The sequence below is a fragment of the Prionailurus viverrinus genome, chromosome D1 (assembly GCF_022837055.1).
Source record: "Prionailurus viverrinus isolate Anna chromosome D1, UM_Priviv_1.0, whole genome shotgun sequence".
In the NCBI taxonomy this organism is placed as follows: Eukaryota; Metazoa; Chordata; class Mammalia; order Carnivora; family Felidae; genus Prionailurus; species Prionailurus viverrinus.
Window position 1 is genome coordinate 31,007,145 of NC_062570.1, and position 24,067 is coordinate 31,031,211.

Consider the following 24,067-nt stretch of genomic DNA (forward strand, 5'->3'; position numbering starts at 1 on the left):
TCTCTGTGGCTGTGGCCCCTGGCGAACACTGATGTTTTATTCACACCCATTTTAGATAAGCATATGCTGAGAAAGGAATCCCAGCTGTATTCTCACCTGGCAACCTGTGCTGATGTTGCTGGTGGTTTAAAGCCCTATGGGACCCAGATGACTTCAGGGGCATCTGAGGAAGGCTGGTGTAGAAAGACAAAAGTTCATTTCAGTAGGGGTAATAGACAGAACCCTGCACCCTGGAATTTGCTACAGTAAAGGAAGATGGTAGAGGGTAACCCTGCACCTTACTGATGGGCAGAAGATCTGCAGTGGAGTAGTCTACCACACCTAGTGCTACTTTAAAAGAAAAGCTTCCCAACTTTGATATTAATGTTTTATTGAAAAAGGTACATGAAAATCACCTACGTACACAACCCCAGGTCAACATAACAAGAAAGCCTTCTCACACCTCCTTCTGTCTTACAAAAGCTTGAATTCTTTGGAACAATGTCTTGCCTATTCCAGCAACAGGGTCCCAGTTAACTTGGTTCCTTTTCCTCCAGGCTCAAAATAAAATCGAACTCCTCTACCAAAAAAAGGGGGAAAAGAAAGCAAAGAGTTAGGAGGTGTGTCTCTTAAACAGGGAGGTTGTGTCAGACATTTCATATTGTTACTGAGGTAGGTTGTCATTCATTCAAAACTATGGAATGTTTTACTATGTGCCAAGCACTGCTGGGCACATAGTAATGAGTAACTCCAGACCTATTTCCTCCTTCGTGGATATTATAGGTGAGTAGACAGGCTCAAAGAGGTTAAATACTGTGCCCAAGCTTAATCAGTAATAAATGTGAGTTCACGTAGTCATTCTAGTATGTGAGTAATATAAAAGAAAGGGCCCACTCTTACCTTGGGTCAGGGGCTGAATTGAGAGTCTCTGGCGACTGAAGAGAGCCATATTTTTTAAGGGGCCTCCAGTGGCTTTGTGAGCTTGGTGATGGGTTTTGAGCTCAGCCAGGGTGATGAAACGCTTCATCATCCGAACAAATTGTACATCCACCTATGTGACAGAAAGTGTATGGGACAGAAAGACATGTGCAGGTAGATTCTGTCCACTGTGTGCTTTAGCTTCTTATGGGAGGTTCTTATAGGTAGGGCTGCCAGTGTTCTGTTCCTATTCCCAAAGCCAGGGTAACCTCCTCTGAGTAAGAACTGGACTCTATACCTTGACCTAAAGACACCCCACACCTTCTTCCTCCCTCTCTTTGTCCATTCTTTTCCTTTCATGAAATAGGAAAAATAGTAATCTTTACCATGGACCATTTGGGGTTGTCTTCCTTGCTGGATGGGTCATAATGGGGATTGTTTTTCTCAAACTGTGTGTGGTCTGGGTAAGCCTCCTTCACAATCTGAAAACAAAACCAAGTCTCCAATCATCTGCCTGTACAGTCAGCTCCATGGCCATTTTTAAAAAAAAATTTTTTAACGTTTATTTATTTTTGACAGAGAGCATGAGTAGGGAGGGGCAGAGTGAGAGGGAGGCACAGAATCCGAAGCAGGCTGTAGGCTCTGACCTGTCAGCACAGAGCCCGATGTGGGGCTCAAACCCATGAACCAACCGTGAGATCATGACCTGAGCCAAAGTCGGATGTTTAACTGACTAAGCCACCCAAGCGCCCCTCCAGGGCCAATTTTTAATTCTAGTCTGACTTTCACTTCTGACCCTGCACATTCTAACCTCTTTGGCTGTGCTGTAGAGCCAATGAAGGCTCAGATATCTGGAAATAATATACAGGCAAGCATAGGAATCAATCTTATTTTGATAAAATCTTAAAAGTAATGTTCTAAAACCAAGTATTAAAGGTTATTATTGGTGCCACTGTCTTTCCACCTGCAGTTCATAATTTTATCCTAGTAACTTCTGATCTGGAAGAGCTATCATCAGGCCTGTTTTTGAGTGAAAGACCAAGGCACAGAAATGAGAAGTCTGTACCAGCGGGACCTGAAATGAAGGCCTTGTTATAGTCCTTCTCATACTGAAGAGGCCTGAGTGGTGACATCAGGGATGGGGAGGAGGGTACTTCTTTTTTGTTAACTGATTTAAGCTTTGTTCCTTTATATCTACATGAGTAAATTTCCCTGAAGGGAGAGGGATTAAGACCAATGCCTATACAACTGACCTTCACAAGTCCTGCGATGCCTGGCTCTTTGCAGTTGCTATGGTAGAAGAAAGCTTCTTGCTCCAGCTTCATGGCTCGAAGGAAGTTCCGGGCCTGTCCCAGGGGAGAATAAACAACTACCTTCCTCCTCACCCACTGGAAAACACTAGCTGTTAGTGGAAATCAAGTCTGCTTTCCTTAGATGAGGTTTTCTTTTCTGCAGCTTGCCTTTACCGAAACACCCAGACTTGTATTCAGACCATTTGCAAACTGCATGCAGAGTAATTAAGGTATTTTTGAATACATTTTCTATTTTATTATCTGGGCCATTGGCCAAGAGATTTTGCTACTGAATAAGTTATGGAAGGAGGCAGACGTTTACCCAACGCCTGGGTCTCAGGCCCTGCTTTTACCCTCTTACCTGGTAGTTGCGAACACCATCCCAGCATGCTGTCTGTTTGGGCTGTGCTTTAAGATCCTCGATGCTGAACTAGGCAACAGGAAATGAACCCATTCATTAAACAATCTTGACGCCAACTGGAAATAATATGGAAGTAGATAGTTTCTTCCCCTACACTGAGGGTGCTACTTGCTATAGTGGGAGTATGTAGTTTACTGGGAAGTAGTTCCGCAAAGCCACTTCTGTTGGGCACATGTAAGTAAGCCTTGTATTAACTTGTTATCCTTGTTAATTAAGAAGATCAGTTGAATGGATAATCCAGATGATAATGTGTTGGTTATTTGTATTTTACTCATTAAGGTACTATATATTTCTTCTATAATATTTTTCTCCAAGCTATTATTAAAATTGGTTTATATTAATTCACTGGATAAATACTAGCTGTTGGCAGAGAAATATGTAGGATTATGGCAGGTGGCAAGAGTAAGGCAACATAAGATTGAAATGTTGCCCAGGTCAGGGTGTGGCAAACTATAGGTTTTAGGTTTTAGGCCTGATTTTGTAAATGGTTTTATTAAAACACACCCACACCATTTATTTACATGTCGTCCATAGCCACTTTCTTGCAACAGCAGCAGAACTGCAACAGCAATGAGAAGACCTGAAAACCTAACATATTTATTATGTTGCTGGTAATAAACCTTGCTGATTTTATTCCTTATTTCCTTATTATCTTTCCCTTAACTCTACCCTTCAGAGAAGCTGGTGGACTCTGTGGTGTCCCATATTTATTTCTTATCTAAAAAAACAGCTTGAAGGGATTAAAGACAGGTACCTGGTCTCACCTTCACATCTACACCTTTCTCTAATCGGCTTTCTGCCTCTGACTTCATCAGCCAGTAACTACTTAGATTCTTCCCACAGGTTTTAGAGGCTGAAGTCTTCTGAGGGCTGGAGTTAACCACTTGAGCCGATGCCCCCACTGGGTTCTTAGTCTTGGTACGTTTTCCTGCTGGTCCCTTATTGTCTGCAATAGAAACAAACAGCAGAAACTGGTCATGCTGGCTGAGAAGTAATGTTGCATTGTGGGGAAAGCACATGCTTTGGAGTCAGACCTGGATTTAAATCCTGGATCTGTCGATTACTAGCAGTAGCAACTGAATTGCTGAACTTCAGTTTATCTATAAAAATGGGACAGGAATGCCCATCTTCACAGGGTATCTTCTGGATTATCCATTCAGTGGGATAAAAATACCTTACATGGTTGTGGGTTAGGATTGACAGTCCTAGCAGAGTTCTGACTTGTGTTAAGTAATTTTCTTTCTTTACCTCACTCTCTTCTGTGCCCTTGCTGAGGCTATTTCTCTCCAATGAGGAAACCAAACACCTACTCCACAAACTTGTTTTAGAGATTAAGTACAATAGTGCTAACAATGGGTTTAGACAATGCCTGGCATTATAATAAATGCTCAATAAATATAAGCTATTATTATAATTATAATCTCATAGTTCTTTTTTGCTTGCTCACTGTGCTTTGTGGCCTGCTTCCTTTCAGCTCCTTGAAGGTGCCAGAAGAAGCTGGATAAAACAGCTCATTCTGTACTTTGTAGACTTGGCAAAGATGACTTTATCCTAAGAGAATTAGAGAAAATGTTCCTGGAACATATTAGGCACTCAATAGCTTAATATGAGTTGTTAAGTCCATACTCTATGACGGACCCTAAGCTCTATTTGTTACCCTAACAGTAATTCAGTTAATCTGTATAATGAGATATTCTGTTCATCTGCTAAATGTGTCCCATTGTTTACACACTTAGTAAACAATATAATCAGGAACTGTCCCCTGGTCTATCTGGATCCACCCTTAATGACTGTACCACACTGCCTCTGAATTTAGTCCCACCTCTCCTACATTGGCCCTCATTAAGTATCATTTATGGGTGTCTAATACTCAGAACCTCCCTAGCCTAGTTGATCAGGTGGTCCCTTTGGAGGTAAGCACACTGCAAATACCATTATGTGTTGTTAAATAACACAATGTATTGTAGTCAATCTGGAACTTCTACCATTCCCAAAAGTACTTTAATTGCTTTGTTTCTGCACTTCATCTACTTAGAATGCCATTCATTCTTGTGAATATAAAAATGTCATTGAATTTTCTCTGCCTGAGGAAAGACTTCCCGTTCTTTAAGGCTAGATTCAAGTTCCACTTCCGTTTCTGGCAGTCCTTAACTGCCCTCACACCCTTAGCCATCTAGTTTCCTAGACCTTTTCACTCATGTCTGTTTGCATTTTCCATGACAAGCAGAACTAGGCTTTTTTTTTTTTTTAATTTTAATGTTTTATTTATTTTTGAGAGAGAGCGGGACCGGGAGCTGGGGAGGGACAGAGAGAGAGGGGAACAGAAGATCTGAAGCAGGCTCTGCGCTGACAGCAGCAAGCCCTATGTGGGGCTCAAGCTCACAAACTGTGAGATCATGACCTGAGTCACTGTCTGACGTTCAACGAACTGAGGCACCCAGCAGAACTGTATGTTATTGACCTTAGTACAAGCCACCCCTTATCTACCATTGCTTTAATGAACAAACAAGAAGCTCTGGGTATAAGCTTGGTGGGACGAATAAAGAAGATGGAAGTCAATTAGGAATAACGTAACAGAAAATCCACAAAAGGATTCTCCCGACAGACAGGGAGTTGAAAGTGAGCAGTACGAAACAGGTCCTAGAGAAACTAGGGCCGCCTTTTTGCAGCCTAGGTGCAGCTCACCTGGCCCAGCAGGCTCGGCAGACCCAGCCAGCCTCTTCCGGGGTCTCGGCATGGTTCCCCTGCGAGGGCTGAAGTGCAGAGGATTCTGGAATCAACCAAGAGTACAAGAGGCAACTCTGAATCTGCCCCCAGAAACCTGTGCAAAGCAAGATGCAGACAATGAGAGGAAGCGGAGTTTCAGTCCCGAGGGTCTTTTGCCCGTCAATCCTTCCCCCAGTTATCTATTCCATCTTGCATAACCTGCCGCTAACGTCTCCTCGGTTCGTAATCTGATCCTTCTCCCATTTATTCACCATTCTCCCGCTACACTGACCCAACCGCACAGCCTACACAACCCCAACCAACCACCCCAGGCTCCAGCACCTGGTCACAGCGTCCCAGTCCGGAGCATCAAGTAAGACCCGGCTCTGTTGCGCCGAGACCCCAGCGTCTCTGGGAATTGTAGTCCTGCCTCTGGAGCAGGCCTCCCTGAATCTGGCCTGTGAGGGTCGCTGGATGCACTACAGCTCCCAGGGTGCACTGCGGGCCTGGCTCCTGCAGTAGCGAACGTAACCCGCTTGCAGATCCTGTGTGGAGCAGAGGCTACTATGTTGCGCAGAGGCTGCTGGAGGCTGGGAAGGCCGCTCATCTGCCTGCGTGGTGGTCTGCAGGCCCCCGCCCAGAGCGGCCGCCGGAGCTTGGTCTCCTGCATCGATCGTAAGTCTCTCCCCCGGTGTGCGGGGAGGGAATGCAGTGGTCTGCGTGCCCGTAGAGCGCATTGTCACCCCTGGCTTGTCGTGGGCCGTCACCGGGGTCATCACCCCAAGGCCCACCTGCCCTCTCCCAAGTCGGCTTCCCTCGCTGGCGGGTCACCCCATCCCGTCCACCTGGCTGGCTTCCCTTGGCCGCCCTCACTCTCTGCTGTTTCCATCTGTTGCGCCCCTGGCCCTCCGTGGTCGGGAAGCCAGGCGTCCGAATTTGTGCTCCAGGCCTTCTGCTTAAGCCCTGTCTTTCCTCCTGCCTACTTCACAGGGGCCCTCTAAAGATATATTAAGATAGGAAAATACTTTGTAGTTACAGCTTAATCTTTGCTGCTGATGCTGTTTGTTAATTGTTCAAATCTCCTTAACCGTAGTTGATATTATCGACTTCTTGATACATTTAATACGTTTACTTGTGAAAACAGTAACTAAGGGTTTTACAATTATCCTCACAACTCTGAGGTAGATTCTGTTACGATCCCTGCTTCCTGATAAGGAGTGGATATAGAGAGAGGTGCAGAAACTCATGACTTTGTTTCATTTTATTTTGTTTTAATCATAGGTCATTTAAGGGTCATAAAGGTAGTAAGAATGTAAAAAGCCTGGTGCTGGTTGTGTTAGATGAAGGAATGCTCCTTCCTTATGTGACACAAGATTTGCTCACATAAATTTTATGATGTAACACCTAAAACCTTTTACTATTGAAATTCCTGCGGGGAAAATAATTATTATTGCAAATGGGAAACATGAGAATTGACAGACCTGAATGTTTTTAAGTACCAAATAATTTGGATATGAAGAACAGAGAGTGATAGGGGCCTAGGCTGACTAGGGATAGATACCCAGCCACTTTGTGATTCTGTCAAGTACCTAACCACATTTTTTTCTTCTGAAAAAAACAAAAACAAAAACAAAACAAAACAAAAACCTTTCGAATAAATGACACTTCTTCATTGTAGAATAGGTGATGAATCCCTTAGATTACACCCAGATCTATAATATACACTAGTATAGAATACTGTTTTCTTCTCCATGTCCTAAAACTCCTTCATAAGTTGCTGCCCTGTTCTAGCATTTAGAATTTGGTAAACAAAATTACCCTTGCTGATACCAAGGCAGGTAAGGAGTTGTTCTGGCAACAAATAGATTAAATATTAAATAGGTTAATATTAAATAACAAATAAATATGTTGGAGTACTTCCATCAGCTAGTTGTGTAACTTCAACCAATGAGGTACTTTTTCACCTTTAAAAGAAAGTATCTCTTAATCAGTAAAATTAAAGGAAATTGTCCTTTAATGTATCATTCCACATATTAGAATATCAAATTAATGGGAGTGATTAACAAATATTTCTTTGTTTCATTGCATAAGTGAAAAGTGATTAAGACAATGATGATTTGTATTGTATTTTATGTATCATATATTACATATATACTCATTATGTATACTTTCCTCATTCTACAGATGAGGAAATTTACTCAGTATATAGTGCAGCCCCCTCATTTTACAATGGGATAACTGAAGTTGATTGGGGTTCCTGACTTACCTTATTGTGTAAGAGAAATGCTGTATTAGGTCAACTGTCCCAGCTTTGTTGTTCTTGCTCTTGGCAATATCCTTCCCTGACCCTGTCCTGGAACTGAGTGTATACAATCTTGCCCACAGCTTCCATGGGACTAAATGAAGAGCAGAAGGAATTTCAGAAAGTGGCCTTTGACTTTGCTGCCCAGGAGATGGCTCCACATATGGCAGAGTGGGACCAGAAGGTGGGAGTTCTCCTTATGGCTAGATGTTCCAAAAATGCCTCATGTGGTGACCAAGATCTCTTTGTAGTCCTAACTTTTCAGTGTTTATTCTCCATGCACAATTCTTACTGCAGATTAGAGTACTGGTAATGGCGTGATTCCTTTCCTAAAAACATCCTCATCATCTTGTAGAGACCTGTTGGTTTTTTTTTTTAACTAATTAATTATTTAAAATGTTTATTTATTTTGAGAGAGTGTGTGCAAGTCGGGGAGGGGCACAGAGAGAGGGAGAGAGAGAATCCCAAGCAGGCTCTTTCCTTTCAGCTAATATGGAGCTCCATCTCCCCATCATGAGTTCATGACCTGAGCCTAACTCAAGAGTTGGTTGCTCAACCAGCTGAGCCACCCAGGTGCCTAAGACCAGTTTGTTTTTTGTTTTTTGTTTTTTTTAATTATACAAAGATTTGGACACTCTTAAAACCAAGGCAATTCTGATAATAAAAAGAAACTTTAACACTAGAAAACCAGTACTTCCAGAATGCGTTTTAACTGTTATAGGTAACAAATAGCCTGTTATGTTAAGGGAATACTACAGTCTCCCAAATGCAAACATCTTAATCCCCCATTGTGCCATTTAAAGAAAAGTCCATCTGTGAATCACTTATTGATGACCCTGGTTTTTTTGTAGGAGCTGTTCCCAGTGGATGCTATGCGGAAGGCTGCTCAGCTAGGCTTTGGGGGGGTCTACGTACGAACAGATGTAGGTGGGTCTGGACTGTCACGGCTCGATACCTCTGTCATCTTTGAAGCGTTGGCTACAGGCTGTACCAGCACCACAGCCTATATAAGCATCCACAAGTGAGTGCCAAAGCTTGGTGAGCACAACAAAGTGCTCATACCAATTGACTGCGAAATTTCAGATAAAGAGAGAAAAGTTCATCTTTGAAGGTTGACTGCCGTTGAGGAACCTAACTGTAAAAGTTCACACTAGGCCTGCTATTGCCTCTTGGACTGGAATCTGTCATGTTGTATGTTGCTTGGAGAATGAGGTCTGTCAGCTTTCTCTCAAATCCTAGATTGAGCTGGAACCAAATAGACTTCTCTAGGACAGTGCTTAGGGCCCTGATCCCCTGTTCCTCAACCCAAAGACAAAGCCTCCAGGAATTTGCAAAAGTACCTATGTAACTCTTTGATTTTTAGGGACCTTATTGAACCTAAATAGAAGTAGCATGAACATCCAAGTGAGAAATACCTTGACCCTGATTATCTGTGGGAACTGCGTGTTCCAGGAATATGTTTTAACCTTGGCCTTTCCTTAAAGTTGAATTTCCTCAGTGGCAGCTTTTCTCTTCCCACTCTCTCTTCTGCTTCACTCTGCTTTGCTACCTGTGTTCTCCTTCCCCAGACCTTCCCCCTTCAGATGTCTTTTTCTCCATATTAACTCTGTCATTGTTGTTTCTTCTTCTTCTTCTTCTTCTTTTTTTTTTTTTTTTTTTTTTGGTCTTTTCTTCTTGGTGTACCTGTCAGCATGTGTGTCTGGATGATCGATACTTTTGGAAATGAGGAACAGAGGTACAAATATTGCCCACCGCTCTGTACCATGGAGAAATTTGCTTCCTACTGCCTCACTGAACCAGGTGGGTTTGCCACACTGCCAGCAAGATGAATCAGGAGATGCTGCTCAGGCAAAGCATATAACCCTTATTTACCATGAAGTTCATCCATTCCTGTGGCCTGATGTCACAAGACTCAGAGGCCTCTAGGCCAGAGTCTCTCCAGGCTGTCGACTGGAACTTCCTTGTAGGAAAATAATCTGATTGCTGTCCACCATTTTCACCAAATACAGAGAGTTCCTTTGGCTGTTTGAGTTTCAAAGTAGGAAACACTGAGCTGTTTGTTATAAGGAAAGATTTCCTTGGAAATGGAGCCGTGCTGGGTCTCCCTTAACTTCACTGACTTTGTCTCCTACCCTCTCTGCTTCCTTTTGATCCCTGCCTTAGGAAGTGGCAGTGATGCTGCGTCCCTTTTAACCTCAGCGAAACAACAAGGAGATCATTACATCCTCAATGGCTCCAAGGTACCAGCATACCCACCTTACAGAATTGTTCCCATCTTCCTGCTGATATTACCTAGATCCTTGCTCTCTGCAAGTTAGTATTTCCTGGGATTTTTACATGTTGGGTAGAGAACCTCTGACCTATTTCCCTTTATTTACCTTCACTTTCTATCTCTTTTTCAAGTTTATTTATTTATTTTGAGAGAGGGGGAGAGAGCGCAAGTTGGGGAGGGGCAGAAGGAGAGAGACTCCCAAGCACACTCCACACTCAGTGCAGAGCCCAACACAAGGCTCCATGTCAATGACCTTGAGATCATGGCCTGAACCGAAATCAAGAGTCAAACGCTTAACCGACTGAGCCACCCAGATGCCCCGCTTTCCCTTTCTTCTGATCTGAGTCCAGATAATTTTGCTCATTTTTGTTTATCCTTTTTATAGTCTCATCAGCTAGATCCCTGATTCCCCAGTCAGCACAGGTTCTTTTTACCCCTTCTTCATTTCTCTGTGCCATCATATACCTCTTAGCAACCTACTGTTGGGAGAATCCCTATGTTTTCCCAGTTGTTGGGCTGCAGGAATGCATGTGTTTCCTGATCCTTGTGCACCCCCTCTCCAACCACCAGGCCTTTATCAGTGGTGGAGGTGAATCAGATGTCTATGTAGTCATGTGCCGAACAGGAGGTCCAGGCCCCAAAGGCATCTCATGTATAGTTGTTGAGAAGGGAACACCTGGCCTCAGCTTTGGCAAGAAGGAAAAAAAGGTGAGTGGCTAATGGACATGAATCAATTCAAGTTCAAGCAATTCAAGAATCTGTTACCTGCCAGACCTACCTCTGTTCTATTTGTTCTGTTTGAATAGGTTCACATACTTGCTAACTTGCATTGGAGGCAGTTGCTCCTATTACAGTTTCAACAGGAGCAGGTGAAATAAAATAGGGCATGTCTACAGAAATACTATGCCACTGGCAAAAATGGTGGAGTTTGTCAGTAAGTTCCATAAGCCACCTGTCATTTTAGTGTGAGGGATTTCTCTATTGTCTGCCTCACCTCCACTTTTGACTTGTGTTTTTTTTATTTCATTTTTTTTAATTTTACTTATTTTTGAGAGAGAGAGAGAGGGAGAGAGAGAGAGAGGAAGAGTACGAGCCAGGGGAGGGGCAGAGAGAGAGGTAGAGAGAGAATCTCAAACAGGCTCCATACTGTTAGCGTAGAACCCAGTGCAGGGCTCGAACTCACGAACCATGAAATCATGATCTGAGCCAAAATCAAGAGTTGGACGCTTAACTGAGCCACTCAGCCATAGCCCCTGACCTGTGTTTTTTATCCACCTTATTTTAGTGCACACTTTTACCCCAGGAAAAAATACTTACAGAAGATCTGTTGGTGACTAGAAGTCTCAGGAATGAAAAGCATATCAGCCACTTTTCTTCTTTAAATAAAAATAAAATAAAACTCATTGGAGATGATTATGGGTATTTCAATAATTTAAGAAGAAGGGTGTTTCCACAGGTGGTTTGGAAAGACATTTCTAGGATTAAGAAATCCCCTAGTCAGGCCATGAACAGTAAAACTATGGTTACGTAACTGTAGCTGGTGGTAAGATGAGACCATTCAGATTTGTTAGGGCAGGTGACCAGAATTGTCATCTGCCTCCAATATGTACTGTTACAGTTATGACTTTGGGGGAGAATTCAGGTAATGAATTGACCCCTAAATGTACTTCTCCTTTCATAGCTCCTAGGGTTTCCATATTTCCCTTCATGAGCCTTCCTGATATTTTATAAACTGCCAAAGAGTTAGAAGTTTTAGTGCCCCTTATCTTTATAGGATAATAGGTTTTTACTAGATTCCTGCCATGTACAAAGCCTGATGCTGGCTCCTGGGATGGGGAGGATACAAAAGTCACTCCTAGCCTTGTCTGAAATTATAAGACATATGCTGTCTTATGTGTATAATGTATGTGAAGATATACAGCTATAGGATATCTTAATTCTAGGAATGTCTGCTTTGGGCCATATGACATAGATCAACTTACATAGTCTGGCACATAATTTTACAGGATTGAGTTATGATGATTCAGGTTGTCTGTGCTTATAAAGGTAGTGATAATTGTTTCAACACACAAGGGTAGTATCTACCTTAGTATTCTGTTGACAGAATACCAAAGCTATCAAGGTTAGTGCCTAGAGAAAAGTTATAAATAAGTTCCAGAAACAAAAAGTATATCTTTTCCTCCTTTCATTTTCTATTTTCTCTCACTTTTTAAGTGTATACATTTTCTTTTTTTGTTGTCTTTTTTTAATTATTAGTTTTGCTTTGTATATGTTTCAATGTAAGGGAAATCTGGAAGGACATCTCTTTATGCATTTGACAGCTGGTGAGTGCCCACTGTGTGCCAAGCATTCTTCTAAACAGTAGGGATGGAACAGTGAACAAAGACAAGCTCTGCCCCCATGGAATTAACTTTCCAGCAAGCAGAGACAAGTCACAGACAGGTGAATAAGCAAGGTGCCTTCTGGAAGTGTTCTCTGCTACAGAGGAGATAAAACAGGTTGATAGGATACTGATTGAGGAGAGTTTGGGAGCTTCTACAATAGACCTGAACTCTGAGAGGTCATGACTTTTGAGATGAGATCCCAAGTATATTAGAAGGAACAACCATAGGAAGAATTCTGGGCAGAGACAACAAATAGACAGATGGCCTATTTGGGAAATGGAAAAAATGTTCAGTATGGTCCTAGAGAAGTGAGCAAAGAAGAGAATGGTGTAGGTGTAGGATGAAATTGGACAGCAAGCAGGGCCTTGTAGACCGAGATGAAGAGTCACCCATTGATCCCCATGGTTGACCTGACTGTTCTGGTGACCCAAGAAGCCGGCCTTTCTCCCTGTTCCATGCCATCTTTCCTGCAAGTATGGCTGTGACTTGGTATATTTAACACATTGTATAGCTGAGAGCTTTAAACTACTAGTTTTGCATTGACTTTATGGGAAGGTAATGAGGACTTTATCTTGGATTTAATTGTTAAAAGGTTTTGCATAGGAGAATGAGTTTTGTCATAGGAGGGCTGGAAGTGAGGACTCTCAGAAGAGGGAATGAAGATAATATGTAGAACAGAAGTCAAGAGTAACAGAAGGAATGGGCTCTAGTGGTAGTGGTCTAGCAGTTCAGGGCCTTCAGAAAGGGAAAGGGGGTATCTGTTCTCACTGGCTAAAGCTACCCAGGGGCCCAGATAGGATTAGGAAAGGAATTCTCTGCATAGGGGAGGAAGGTAGATGTTTTTATAGTAAGGGTTTAGAAGTGAAGAGGTAGCAGGTATTTGTTTTGGGCTCTTTAGAAATATTATTAAAATAATAATTTTTGTTTCAGTCTTGCTTTCAGGTGTTTATTTGGGGAGATAGGTTCTCAGGTAACCCCTGTACAGGCCAATATTGGGAGGTTTGAGACTTGTAGAGATTATGGGAGCCTAAAAGAGAAGTTCAGTGTTGGCTCAAGTGACCTAGAAGGCCTCAGGAGGTTTCATTTAAGCCAGACTTTGATAGAGAGAGCAGAATAAGAAAAATATGGATTGAAAAAAACCTAGTGGCACAGTACACAGACCAGTTTGAGTTGAGACTACCAATAGGTGACCAATAGAAGAAAAGGCTGGTAAAGAAGGACGGGCCCAAATTGTACAAGACCCTAAATGAAAGGTTGAGGAATAAAGTTTACTTGCCAACAGAGGGAGCTATTGAGTGTTTTTATGTAAAGAAATGGTCATGTAAAGGCAGTAGTGTTTACAGAGCTATACGAGAAGTGGGAAATTTTACATAGTCTTGTGCTTTTCAAAATCTGCCTCATTGAGCCTTAGGGTTCTTTGAAACCTTGAAGTACCTCGAAGAAGAGATGAGGAGGATCAAGTAGTGAGGGCCTTTATCTATTTATATATGAGACTTCTGAATAAGATTTTATTTGAAGAAAGTGGCCCTGTGGACTTTCCAGTCCAGTTCTCTTACATAAAGGAAAACCGAGGCCCCAAAGAAATCAAGTGATTTGTTCAGAGATAAATACAGCTAGTTTCATAACATGGACTACATCTTAGGTATTTAGAATTCTCTCTGGGCTCGTGGCTGACATATTCAGGGATGTCCTGGTAAATCGGCTCTCCAAGAAAAACAAAAACCAAAACACTCATATGTAAGGCCACCAACCTGTTATCACTGAATGCCACGTTAGGAAAAGATGTGTGTAATTGGCTCATGTGAGCTGCTGACAGCACGTCATTAGATCTCTCTGCAGCCAAACACTCAACCAGGTATTGCCAGCACAGTGAGTGTTATTCCTCTCATCTAATGATAACAATCTTAGAAGTAACACTAAGCTTTTAAAAGGAGAAGTGTGACTGTATTCTTGATAATCCTTGTTATCCTTACAGAAGGACAAATCAAATAATCCTTATATTGTCTGTTTTTTTTTTAATGTGTGTTTATTTTTGAGAGAGAGAGAGAACACACAAGCAGGAGAGGGGCAGAGAGAGAGGGAACAGAGGATCCAAAGGGGCTCTGTGCTGACAGCAGAGAATCCAACATAGGGCTCAAACTCACGAAATGTGAGATCATGACCTGAGCCAAAGTTGGACACTTAACCAAGTGTGCCACCCAGGCGCTCCCCCCCAACTTTTTTTTTTAAATAAAAGAATATACTTGTAGAGGGACTAAAAATTAGGACAGTTCTGCCCCAATCCTCAAAGAAATTGTGAGAAATGTTTGTGGATAGGTTAGTCTGGTAAAGTAGACATTAGAAACCAGATAATATGTTAAAAAATGTTTCACTGAAAAAACAATCTATGACAATTGACAAGTGTTTAAGTCTGAACTTTTGTATTTTCTCTGATTTTAAGTTCTCAAGGTCTAAGTCCCAGGATAATGGAACCTGTACTTTCCATTCAAAGTAGGATGGAAAAGGTTTCATCAACAAACATCAAAGGGTTTCATCAACAGAGAACGGTGCCCTAAATGCTGCCCTGTTGGGCAACCATACAGTCCCTGATTTTTGCCAGGTGGGGTGGAACTCACAGCCAACCCGTGCCGTGATCTTTGAAGACTGTGCAGTCCCTATGGCCAACAGAATTGGGGATGAAGGGCAGGGCTTCATCATTGCCATGAAAGGACTGAATGGAGGGAGGATCAATGTTGGTGAGAACACAACAGGATGGGGCAGGGAGGTAGCGGGCTCCAGCAGGCAGCACTGTGCTGACTCACTTGAAATGTTGGCACTCTTCCTTTCCAGCTTCCTGCTCTCTAGGAGCTGCTCATGCTTCGGTCATCCTCACCCGAGACTACCTCAACGTTCGGAAGCAGTTTGGAGAGCCTCTGGCCAGTAACCAGGTCATTTCCCAGATGCCCCTGCATTTGCTTTCAGCTCTGTGTGAGATCTGCTTTGTGGTCCACATCCTCTAGGAGGGTGAGGCTGTGATTTCTCGTTGGAATTTTGCCCCCATCTTAGAACTTATGTTCTAATTTTATCAGTAATCTTTTTCAGGAGGTAATATTGAAGTGCAGGGCAAGTGAAGTGGTCTTAGAACTCATTTTCTCTGTAGAAAATACATTTCTCTGCAAAGTCTGAAGAAGACTTTGAAGCTTGGGGTCACTTTGAAAAGGTACCTCATCAGAGAAGACTTATGGAGGTCCCCAGATCAGGTGCTGGTCTAAGCCTGTCTATCTTGTCTGGTTCTCTTCTCCCCTGTTGCTGCAGTACCTGCAATTCAAACTGGCTGATATGGCAACAAGGCTGGTGGCCTCGCGGCTGATAATCCGCAGTGCAGCAGTAGCTCTGCAGGAGGAGCGGGAAGATGCAGTGGCTCTGTGCTCCATGGCCAAGCTCTTCGCTACAGATGAATGCTTTGCTGTGCGTGATGGTGCCCTCTGGCTGTCTTGGGTGGACAGGGACCAGCTTTTGGGTCCAGGGATGTTGAGAGCCATTAGTTAACTCCTCAGATGCTGCAGAGATCGCCTTGGGGCTTACGGATATAAATGAACAAATGAGAGGTCTGCTTGGGAGCTGACTTTTTATCTGCCCTGTGCCATTGCACACTCCACTGTGGCACTGTCATTTGATTGTGTTCTAGATGAGACACTTCTTTTGGAAGAAGGTTCAGAGCCTTCCAGTGCCTCTTGTTCAAATTTAGCACTATGCTGTGTTTAAATGTCAAGGGCTAAGCCATTTCCACATGAGGCTGCATTGCCACTAGATGACACCATGACTTCACATAATCTCAGCCAAAGTGCTTGTGGGCAGCCTCTCCCCTGCAGATAATAAGCAAGAAAAGCAGAGCTTTCTGAGTTGCCTGCCTGGTGGGAACTGGTAAGTTCAGTAGTTGTTGTCCAATCACACAGAATACAGAGCCCCTTTTTGAGCTTGGCTGGTTATCTGTAGGTTGTTCTTCCTCACATTAGTTTACAGGAGGCTGGGGTGGAAGGAGAAGGCACTTGTTCCATAGTCTTCCCAAAATCAGAGATGTGTAGTCCCTATCTCCCTGCAGATCTGCAACCAGGCTTTACAGATGCATGGAGGCTATGGCTACCTGAAGGACTATGCTGTTCAGCAGTATGTGCGGGACTCCAGGGTCCATCAAATCCTAGAAGGTAAAAATTGCCAGAGGTTATTCTCCAGAATGGTTATAGGGTCACCACTTTCCCTGGCCTGTCTGTCCCTGTGCTGGCTGGTTCTCAGGGTTCCATCAGATCCTGTCTGTCTTTTGCCTTCCTCCTTCCTCTTTTTCCTGACCCTACTCTGGAAGTGCTTTTTGATGCCATACAAGAGCACTATCCTGGGAGTCAGGAAGCTCTGCTTTGTCACCAGAAATAAGCTGTCAAATCACTCCATTTCTACTCTTTTTCTTTGCAAACTTTAGAGAACATTCAAACTCAGATAATACATGAGAAAGCATTTTGAAAACTGCAGTAGTAACTGTTCTTTACTCTCATAAAGTACTTGGTCCTCAAGGATCCCCAAACTTCGGTACAGTAATTAACACAGCAAATGTGAGCTAATTTGATCACCAGGAACCTCTATAAATTCATATCTCTATAATATGACTAATGGATTTTTCAGTAAACTAAATCATATGGGTATCTTCTTGGCAATCACAGAGTGGATTGGGCTGGGAAATGTGTAAGCTGTTGGGAGCATGGCTCAGGGCATGGCCTTTTCCACACTCCACACCAATGACTCCTGTCCCAGTTAGTGTAAACAGCCACGGGTGCTTACACTGTAGGAGAGCCAGATGGGGCAGAGGCTTGTCTAAGTGACTTTCAGTGGTGCGATGTGGGGCTGCTTCCATGGTGGCAGAGGAGAGGCTTGTGGGCATTGGTCTCTCTGCCATTTTCAAAGCATTCTTCTCAAACCTGAAGAAGTGTCAGAATCACCTAGAGGGCTTGTGAAAACAGATTGCTAGGCTCTGTGCCCAGAAGTTCTCACTCAGTAGGTCTTGGGTAGGCCTAAAAATTTGCATCTCTAACAAGTTTTCAAACGAGACTGTCACTGTGTGTCTGGGAACACCACTCTGAAACTGAACCCACTGCTCTGGTGTGATGACCAAATCACAGCTTGTAAAAGTTAGAGTTCGATTTCTTCTGCGAACCCCATTCCTGAAGCACATTGATGAGGTCAGTCACTCTTGCTCAAATTCTTCTGATTACTCCTGTGGTTGTTTCCTTACCCAGCTTTTACGAGTGTGTGAGACTTCACCTTTATTCCAACTCTGCCTTTTAACCTTGTAAGAAGAAATGGGAAAGGCCAGATACGTAGATTTCAGGCCATGCCATCATCCACTTCTAGAAAATTTGGGGCACTGGTCTTGATCACTTTGTTTCATTGTGGACTTCGTTACTGGATAAATCTGAAATTTTGGCTTGGTTTTATTCGAGATGTGTGATTACTCATTCTTCATGGGGGTTCATATTTCTCTTTGCATTAAAACCCACTGTAAAAATGAAGCAAAAAGTTGACCCCTCCTTTCAGGGAAAATGTTTTTGTTTGTTTGTTTTTTTAAATTCAGTGTTGGGGCGCCTGGGTGGCTCAGTCAGTTAAGCAACTGACTTTGGCTCAGGTCATGATCTCACGGTTCGTGGGTTCAAGCCCTGCATCAGGCTCTGTGCTGACAGCTCAGGGCCTAGAGTCTGCTTCAGATTCTGTGTCGCCCTCTCTCTCTGTTCCTCCCCTGCTCATTCTCTGTCTCTCTGTGTCTCTCAAAAATAAATAAACGTTAAAAAATTAAAAAATAAAATAAAAAATTCAGTGTTTTTGTTTGTTTGTTTGTTTGTTTTAAGATTTTATTTTTAAGTAATCTCTACACCCAACATGGGGCTCAAACTCACAACCCAGAGATCAAGAGTTGCATGTTCCACTGACTGAGCCAGCCAGGCATCCCTAAAATTTATTTTTCTGATTACTAATGAAATTGGTATATTTATTGTTGAAAACTCATAAAATATAGGAAAAGTAAAAAAAAAAAAATGACTCATGTGTCAACATTCAGAATTCGTATTTTAGATTCTTTATATATGTAAGTCCAAAAAATCTCCTTTGGTGCTTTTTCTGTGCTTTTGTAGGTGCATTTTCTTTATGTGAGGCATAGTGGCCATACAATATTATAATAGTTTCAGGTGGACAGCATAGTAATTTGACAACTGAAATAGTTTGAGAAGGAAAGGTATTAACTCTTCTTTAGTGTTTGTAGCTGTCCAGTCCTCGACTTTTCTTTGTTGGGAGGTTTTTGGTTGCCAGTTCAATTTTGTTACTAGTAATCAGTCTGTTCAGATTTTTTTTAGGCTCCATGCTCAGCACAGAGTCCAGAGCCAGGCTTGAACTGACATCCCTGAGACAAAGACCTGAGCTGAGATCAAGAGTCAGACACTTAACTGACTGAGCCACCCAGGTGCCCCTAGCCTGTTCACATTTTCTATTTCTTCCTGATTCAGTCTTGGAAAATTGTATGTTTCTAGGAATTTATCTGTTTCTTTCTTCAGGTTGTCCCGTTTGTTCGCATATCATTTTTTGTGGTAGCGTCTTAAATCCTTTATGTTTCTGTGGTGTTGGTTGTAACTTCTTATCTTTTATTTCTGATTTTACTTATTTGAGTCTTCTCTCTCTTTTTTCTTTTTTTTTTTTTTCTTAATAAAGTTGGCTAGGCGTTCATCAATTTTGTATATCTTTCCAAAGAACCAACTCTTGGTTTCACTGATCTTTTCTGTTGTTTTTTTAGTCTCTATTTCATTTATTTCTACTCTAATCTTTGTTATTCCTTTCCTTTTACTAACTTTGAGTTTGTTCATTCTTTTTTACAAATTCCCTTAGGTATACAGTTAGATTGTGTATTTGAGATTTGTTTCTTTTTTTTTTAATGTTTATTTTTGAGACAGAGGGAGAGACAGAGAGAGAGCATGAGGAAGGGAAGGGCAGACACACACACACACACACACACACACACACACACACACGGAATTTGAAGCAGGCTCCAGGCTCCAAGCTGTCAGCACAGAAACCGACACAGGGCTCAAACTCACAAACCACGATATCATGACCTGAGTCCAAGCCAGACGCTTAATCAACTGAGCCACTCAGGCAACCCTGAGATTTGTTTCTTGAAGAGGGCCCATATCAGTATAAACTTGCCTGTTAGAACTGCTTTTGTTCTGCCCCAAAGATTTTGCAATGTTGGCTTTCCATTTTCATTTGTCTCATGCTATTTTATTTATTTCCTTTTTGATTTCTTCATTGACCCATTGGTCGTTTAATAGCATGTTGTTTAGCCTCCACATGTTTTATACCATCGTGGTTGAAAAAGATGCTTAATATGATTTCAGTCTTCTTAAATTTATTAAGACTTGTTTTGTGGCTTCACATGTGATCTGTCTCAGAGAATGTCCCCTTCCATGTGCACGTGAACAGAATATTGTGTTCTCACATTTTTGGATGGCATGTTCTGTATATATCTGTGATATCCTCAAGTCCTATCTGTTCTAAGGCGTCATTCAAAGCCATTGTTTGTTTATTGATTTTCTGTCTGGATGACCTATCCATTGATGTAAGTGGGGTGTTAAATTTTCTTACTATTATTGTATTACTGTTAATTTCTCTATGTCCATTAGTATTTGCCTTATATATTTAGGTGCTCTTGTGTAGGGTGCATCAATATTTATAATTGTTATATCCTCTTGTTCGATTGATCCTGTTATCATTATGTAATTACCTTTTTCGTGTTTTGTTGTAGTCTTTATTTTAAAGCCTATTTTGTCTGATATAAATATTGCTTCCCTAGCTTTTTAAAAAATTTTCATTAGTATAGAAGATCTTTTTCCATCCCTTCACTTTCAGTCTGCATGAGTCTTTAGGTCTGAAGTAAGTCTCGTATAGGCAGTTTATAGATGGATCTTGTTTTTTAATCCATTCAGTCACCTTTTGTCTTTTGATTGGAGCATTTAGTCCATTTATATTTAAAGTAACAGTAATATTGATAGCTATGTACTTATTGCCATTTTGTTAATTGTTGTCTGGTTGTTTTTGTTCAGTTTCTTTTTTCTTTTCTTTCTGTCTTCCCTTGTGATTGATGACTTACCTTAATGTTATGCTTGGATTCCTTTCTCTTTATTTTTTGTGCATCTCTTACAGGTTTTTGGTATGTGGTTACCATGAGGTTCATGTATAACACCGTATGTATATAGCAGTCTATTTTAAGTGATGTTTGTTTATATTCAAACACATTATAAAAGCACTACATGTTTAGTACCCCCCCATTTTATGTATTTGATATCATATTTTACATCTTATTTTATGAGTCCCTTAACTAATTTTTAGATATAAGTGATTTTACTATTTTTTTCTTTTAACCTTCACACTGGCTTTATAAGTGATTGATTTACTACCTATATTACGTTTGCTTTCACCGGTGAAATTTTTCCTTTCATAATTTGCTTACTTCTAGTTGTTGCCTTTTTTTTTTCAACTTAAAGAAGTTCCTTTAACACTTCTTATGAGGGCAGTTTAGTGATGATGAACTCCATTAACTTTTGTTTGTCTGGGAAATCCTTCATTTCTCCTTCAGTTCTAAATGAAAACCTTGCCAGTAGACTATTCAAGGTTTTAGGTTTTTTCCCTTTCAGCACTTTGAATATATCATGCCATTCCCTTCTGGCAGCAAAGTTTCTACTGAAAAACCGCTCTTACCTTTCTGGGTACTTTCCCTTTTATATAACTATTTGCTTTTCTCTGGCTGCTTTTAAGATTTCTCTTTATATGTAATTTTTACTATTTTAATTATTATATATTATATTATATTATATTATATTATATTATATATATTATATGTCATGGTTTATCTTGTTTGGGGCTTCCTTTTCTTCCTGAAACTAGATGTCTGTTTTCTTCCCCAGAGTACGGAAGTTTTCAGCTATTACTTCTTTTTTTTTTCAACGTTTTTTAATTTATTTTTTGGGACAGAGAGAGAGACAGAGCATGAACGGGGGAGGGGCAGAGAGAGAGGGAGACACAGAATCGGAAACAGGCTCCAGGCTCTGAGCCATCAGCCCAGAGCCCGACGCGGGGCTCAAACATACGGACCGCAAGATCATGACCTGGTTGAAGTCGGACACTTAACCGACTGCGCCACCCAGGCGCCCCAGCTATTACTTCTTAAAATAAGTTTTCTGCATCTTTCTCTTTCTCTTCTCCTTCTGGGACCCCAATAATGCAAATGTTAGTATGCTTGATGTTGTCACAGAGGTCCCTTAACCTATTTTTTTAACTCTTTTTCTTTTTGCTGCTCATCTTGGGCACTTTACACACTACCCTGTCTTCCAAATTGCTGATCTATTCTGAATCTTCTGATGTTAATTCCCTCTAGTGTGTTTTTCATTTCAATTACTGTACTTTTCAACTACTTTTTGTTTTATATTTTATGTCTCTTTGCTGAAGTTCTAAGTTCAAACAGTCTTCTCTCAAGGCTGTGAGCATCTTTATGATCATTATTTTGAAAGTTTATCAAGTAGATTGCTTATCTGTTTTATTTATCTGTTCTATTTATCAGTTCTTTGACTGAGGTTTTGCCTTGTTCTTTCATTTGGAGCATATTCTTGTCTTCTCATTTTTGTTTTTGTGTATTAGATAGCCCAGCTGTGTCTCCTGGTCCTGAAAGTAATGTCCTGGATAGAAGGCATCTCCCTGGTCACTAGAACCAAGCATTCCAGGGGTGTCCCCTATATAGGATGTATGTGTCCTACTGTTGTATCTGTGCTGCTGGGTGGGGTTAGCCCCCACTGTGGCTGGCTACCAGGCCCAGCTCTGGGTCATCTGGGGGTGCTAGTGGGCAGCAGTCACTTTGAGCAGGAGCGGGTACTGATCTAAGGTGACCTGCTGGATATGGTGGGTGGTATCTGCTTGGAGGGACATCTATCTGCTGGGTTGAGTGTGTTAAGCAGGGAAGGTCTGCGGAGGAATGCCAGGGTGGGACAAAGAGTGCTGGCAAGGTAGGTGGAGAGTGTCAGATCTTGGTCCTACAAGCATCTAGCTAACTAACCTATAGGAGTACAAGAAAAATGCACTTGCCAACACTTTCATTCCCAAAGTTCCTACAGATCCCTGTCCCTCTGGCACACACTCAAACATTAGTCATTAAGCCTCCCTCATGTATGGCCCAGGAGCTTTTCAAACAACTACCTCTGTCCTGAGCTCTGAGTGACTGATATTGTGTGTGGGCCCTTTCAGTTTCCTGTAGCTCCCTGGCTCTCCTGGAGTTAAGCCCCACTAATTTGCAAAGCCAGACAATATGGGGCTTCATCTTTCCAGTGAAGATCCCCAGGGCAGAAGGTGCCTGATGTGAGACTTGAACTTTTCACTCCTCAGGAAGGACCTCCACACCTGTGATATCTTCCTGCTTATGGGTCACTACACTGGGGTGTTTTGGCTCCTGACCATCTCTGCCCTTCCTACCCTCCTCAATGTGATGTTTTCTTTATATCTTTAGGTGTGGAATAGCTGTTCTGCTAGAGTTCAGGGTCTCAGAGTCAGTTGCACTGTATGTAGTTTCAGCCTTAGTGTGTCCATGGGAGGAGGTAAGCTCAGCATCTTCCTACTCAGTCATCTTCCCTCTCCCAAGAGAGGTGTTTTTAAGGGTACGTTTATTTCTTACTTCCTGACATTTTTCTGTGCTTTGGAAAGCAGTCTGTGATAATCCCATCCCTCTCAGTGTTAAAGCAACAATTGTAGTTTACACCTACTCCTATCCTGAGTGAGGCTTGGAGCACACTAGTTAGAGGTTTATGGAGCTCTCAGACTTTGCTGCAACTAAATCCTTATTCTTTCTGTCCTTGCAGGTAGCAATGAAGTGATGAGGATGCTGATCTCTCGAAGCCTGCTTCAAGAGTAATACCCAGACTTGATGTTCAGGCATGACAGTTAATGTACAACTTGAATGAGCATTGAGTGGTTCATGTGGACTGTTGTGTTCCAGTTGAGTCATGGATTAGATTGGAGGCCTGAGCTCTTTCACCTGGGCCCTTCATCTGTGTGTTGAGAGCAGCATCAGCTAAAGGACTGGGACAGAGTCTTGAGCAGAACTGGAGGAGCTGCCCTGACTGGGAGTATCACAAGTAGACATACTACCTTGTTTTCCTAATGCAGAAAGGTGACCAGTAAAGATTCATCACCAAATCAACGTTCTCTCTTGGATCTGCATTGTCTTGACTTGTGTGCATTTTGCTGGTTCCCCGAATCCTGCTCCCAGGGGTCTGGATATTTCCATTGAGGGTTTTTCCTGATTATAAAGCAAAGGTGTGGGAGAGGAGAAATGGAGAAAAATGTAGTTTTATCTTTTGCTGTCCTCTGTACCTCAGCTAAACATGCAGAAGGTTTCTGTGGGTTGCATTTTCTTTGTAGTACTGCTGTGAATGTGAATCATGATAAAATGAATATTCAGGCAACCTAACTCCTGAACTATGATTTAGGGGATAACCATACTTGTAGACTTGTGAACATCAAAGGCTGAGATTATGTGGAACTCTGAATATTTTTTATATTCTTTTTTAGAAGTATATGATCTAGGAATGTTATTCAAGTTTCTATAACCCTTCCTGATAAATACTTTGAGCATATTTTTTTTCTGCATTTTTCTTTCCTTTCTTGAAGTTGCTCCTCTTTATAAATATTTTAGTCATTATAAATATTTTAGTCACTACATTGATAAATAAAATCTATCCC

General features: G+C 41.8%; 2 protein-coding genes across 4 annotated transcripts; one reads left to right on the forward strand and one right to left on the reverse strand.

Annotated features, from left to right (window-relative positions):
* Window positions 1-353: 353 nt before the first annotated feature.
* Window positions 354-5,756, reverse strand: THYN1 (thymocyte nuclear protein 1). Of its 3 annotated transcripts, none has more exons than XM_047877182.1 (8): window positions 5,659-5,756; window positions 5,296-5,431; window positions 3,375-3,556; window positions 2,551-2,619; window positions 2,151-2,243; window positions 1,284-1,379; window positions 880-1,030; window positions 354-559 (listed from the first exon to the last, which is right to left on the reverse strand). In XM_047877182.1, exons 2-8 carry the CDS (start codon window positions 5,345-5,347, stop codon window positions 513-515), a joined length of 690 nt encoding a protein of 229 aa, XP_047733138.1. In that variant the 5' UTR covers window positions 5,348-5,431; window positions 5,659-5,756; the 3' UTR covers window positions 354-512. The 3 variants fall into 3 exon arrangements, with proteins under 3 accessions (XP_047733138.1, XP_047733139.1, XP_047733140.1); XM_047877183.1 differs by lacking the exon at window positions 5,659-5,756 and adding an exon at window positions 5,536-5,651; XM_047877184.1 differs by lacking the exons at window positions 3,375-3,556; window positions 5,659-5,756 and adding an exon at window positions 5,536-5,652.
* A 75-nt stretch (window positions 5,757-5,831) lies between these two features.
* On the forward strand, window positions 5,832-23,525 carry ACAD8 (acyl-CoA dehydrogenase family member 8). The gene is made up of 11 exons (XM_047877180.1): window positions 5,832-5,991; window positions 7,702-7,802; window positions 8,470-8,639; window positions 9,309-9,418; window positions 9,782-9,858; window positions 10,461-10,598; window positions 14,874-15,009; window positions 15,104-15,201; window positions 15,569-15,721; window positions 16,356-16,458; window positions 23,185-23,525. Exons 1-11 carry the CDS (start codon window positions 5,883-5,885, stop codon window positions 23,235-23,237), a joined length of 1,248 nt encoding a protein of 415 aa, XP_047733136.1. The 5' UTR covers window positions 5,832-5,882; the 3' UTR covers window positions 23,238-23,525.
* Window positions 23,526-24,067: the final 542 nt, after the last annotated feature.